The sequence below is a fragment of the Equus quagga genome, chromosome 8, assembly GCF_021613505.1.
Source record: "Equus quagga isolate Etosha38 chromosome 8, UCLA_HA_Equagga_1.0, whole genome shotgun sequence".
NCBI classification, from domain to species: Eukaryota; Metazoa; Chordata; class Mammalia; order Perissodactyla; family Equidae; genus Equus; species Equus quagga.
Window position 1 is genome coordinate 114,364,663 of NC_060274.1, and position 3,141 is coordinate 114,367,803.

Below are 3,141 nucleotides of genomic sequence, written 5' to 3' on the forward strand. Positions count from 1 at the left end.
AGTGAGGGGGTGGAGGAGGGTGGGGAGGGGGTGGGGGAGGGGGGCCGGGGGTGGGGGTGGTGAGGGCGGTAGCTGGGATGGCGGTGAGGGGGTTAGGGGGCTTCGGGGTGCGGTGGGTGGAGGGCGAGGATGTTGTAGAGAGAGGTCGCCCTCACGCTGTTTCCAAAAGGCATTCCTCTAACTTAGGCCTGGAGTTGGGGTTGGGGTCAGCGTCAAGGTGAAAGGAACAGGAAGTACGTTTGGAAAATTGTTTTTTATTTGGGTGTGGCTTCCATTCCGTCTTAAAAATATGGCAATCGTGTCTTCCTTCTATAATTAGAAAAAAATGTTAAAAATGAAGAAAACTCTTACGTGGAAGACTTTTGATGATGGCTGGAGGCGCTTCCTGTCGTTTGTTGACTCTGACGCTGCCATGCACCGCTAAGGTGGCAACTTCACCAGCTGCCTCCTCTTGGTCTCTGTTTCGCGTGGTGCCTCCCTGTCATTCTAGAGACTGTCACTATTACTCGGGGGCAGACCTTCCCCAGTGAGGAGGGGTGGGGCCAGAGCAGGTACTCCCGGAATGTTGCCATCAAACCGCGTGTTGAGAACCTCAAACTTTCTTTAATGAATCTCTTTCACTTGTTTGAGTGGTAGGTAATAGCTAACGTTTATATAGTTTTTCATCATTTACAAAGCATTTTATTTACATTTTTGATTATGACCCTCAGAACAACACAGTAAGGGTAAGTTTTGTTATTATTAATGTTACCTTTGTGAACTAAAGCTCAGAGAGGTTAAGAGACTTGCCAGTGATCACACAGCCAATTAGAGGCAGACTTAAATTTTGAGTTCCTTACAGGGTAGCTCATGATGTAGCTATCGTATTTACAAGCCTTGTTACAAATCAAATCACCTCATTTGGTTTTCTAACAGCCTGTGCATTGGAAAGAGGGGATATCATCATCTTTTTTTAATGGGCACATTAAGGAAATTTCCAGCGTCACACAGGGGTAAGTGGCAGAACACAATGCCACGGTTTCTTTGCTCTCTGCTTCCAAGTTTGTGCATGTGATGAGCAGGGAGGGAAGGGTGTAATGTTATCAGAAAAAAGGAAAATGCTGCTTTAATTATTAGTCTCTGCGCAACAATCATTTCACAGCTCAGCTCAGAGAACTGGCAAGTCCCTAATCTCAGGCTTGCAAATGAGAGCATAAAAACCCCAACAAGTGCTGTGGCTTTTGTTGCCCTCCCTCCCCCATTTCGGATCCATCCACTGCTCTGTTCCCACACTGACCGCTCCCTCCTTCCCTGAATGTCTCCTTGAGATCCAGGAGGCTCGTCCGCCTGCTGCCATGCCAGCCTATTTTGGATCTCTAGAAACACCTATGAGCCTGAATTCTTTTTCCAGTTCTTTCCGGGAGAGAGACCTCAGACGACTTTAGGCAGAGGAAAGATTTCAGATCAGATGGGGAGGTTGTGGTCGGCACTATTGATCCCTCACTGTGTAACAGTGATACACTCTAATTGGCCGGAGGTGCTGCCAGTGTGGGCTACCTGGAGCCAGTCCTGGGGCACAGAGAAAAGATGCCGTGCCGGCTCTGAGAAACCACATCCCAAGGGAAAGGAAGCAGGTCGTGAGGGAAAAGATCTTGCTGGCCCATCCTTTCTGAGGTGGACCGGTGGGCCGGCGGGAGGAGCAGGCGGGCAGACACATGGATGCTGGAGGGTTACTCTTCCTCTCCTGCCTCTGCGCCAGATCTACCCAGCTGCAAAGATGTGTCCCCTTCTGGTCGAGAAGCAGCGTGGAGACCTCATAATGAGCAGCGCAGGCCCAGAGCCTCTTGTCGGGTTTCCCCAGGTGGCACCCTTTTGCATCCCAACACCCCCAGTCCCATCCTGTTAGCATCAGACCTGGGCACCTGCTCTCCCCATGCCTGGCCCAGCTGCAGCGGCCTCAGGGGGGACCTCGAGGGGGTCTGGCCACATTTAGTGAAGCAAAGAAGACTTGGCTCGGGCAGGTCAGAAGGGATGCCCTTGGCGTCTCTCCCTCCACCAAGTCCCCTCAGCAGTCCCCTTTGATTCTTTTCACTGTCATTTTCCCCATCACCTTCTAACACCTTCTAACATGTCAAGAAGCATAAAGCAATTGGCAGAGAGGAGATAAAAGGAGAGCGTGGGCCTTCTAATTTCCTTCCTCCTCCTCCACTCCTCCCCCTGCTCCCCCGCCAAATTCCTAATAGTATTTGAGAAAGAATAATGAGCATCAAACAAACAAATAAAAAGCAACTCACCCCTGCTCCACCTGTGGGACACGGTAGCCTGAGCATCGTAACACAACAGCAGAAGCAGCAATGTCTTCCAACACATCTTTTCCTCCAAAAAGGTGAAAAGTCACCCCTCAAACCCAGTGGGACCCCAGGAGCTACAGGTATGGCCGTACTGGTCGTCCCAGTGTGGCGATATAGTTCTTACCACCCTTCCCTTTCAGAAGTGCAGAGATGCCCTCTCCCGCCTCTGAAGGGTGGAGGCAGAGGCTGCCTCCTGAGCGGGGTGGGGGGTTGGGGCAGAAATTGGGACCTCTGTTAATCCGACTCTCTCCGGGATTGGGGCACTGGGCTTGCACAGACAGACTCTGTTTTTGAGCACATCTGGAGTGACTCACGGCGCATGTGATCTCCTTGGCAGTGGGGCGGATAAATATAATTTCTGTACTTGAGTTCCATGTGTTGGATGCACCCACTGGAATTTTTCTTTAACAAACAGACTCGCAGAACTTGTTAGAGAGCCCGGCGAAAAGTTGGCTGCTGTCCCCGTCCACACATTCACACCAGAGCCAGGGGCGAGGGCTGCAGGAAGAGCTGGGATGCCTGCCTGGCAGACGCCGGGCGGACTGAGCCCAGAGTTGCCTTCAGGACAGCACAGTCATTGTGATGTCTGGGCTCAGTGTCACTTGTCACCCTTCCCTGGAGCTAGACCTCGCGGTGTTGGTGTCTAGAGCCAGCTCCGAGAGTGTCCCCAGGCTCTGGGCGGGTGGGGTGTCGGCAGGTTGCAAGGGGCAGAAGTAGAGAGGTGCGTGGTGTGTAGGTGCTGGACGAGCAGCTAATGATCCAGGGGCCGTAGGTGACCCTCCCCTATTCACATTCACAATATCTCAGTTTC

General features: G+C 52.0%; 1 protein-coding gene across 1 annotated transcript in view; it reads right to left on the bottom strand.

Annotated features, from left to right (window-relative positions):
• The window catches only part of FAM180A (family with sequence similarity 180 member A), a 14,273-nt gene extending 11,651 nt beyond the window's left edge, over positions 1–2,622 (bottom strand). The window contains exon 1 of the mRNA XM_046669710.1: positions 2,274–2,622. Coding sequence (XP_046525666.1) covers positions 2,274–2,349 — 76 coding nt within the window. The 5' untranslated portion in view covers positions 2,350–2,622. The remainder of the gene's footprint in view (positions 1–2,273) is intronic.
• Between the last annotated feature and the right edge of the window lie 519 nt (positions 2,623–3,141).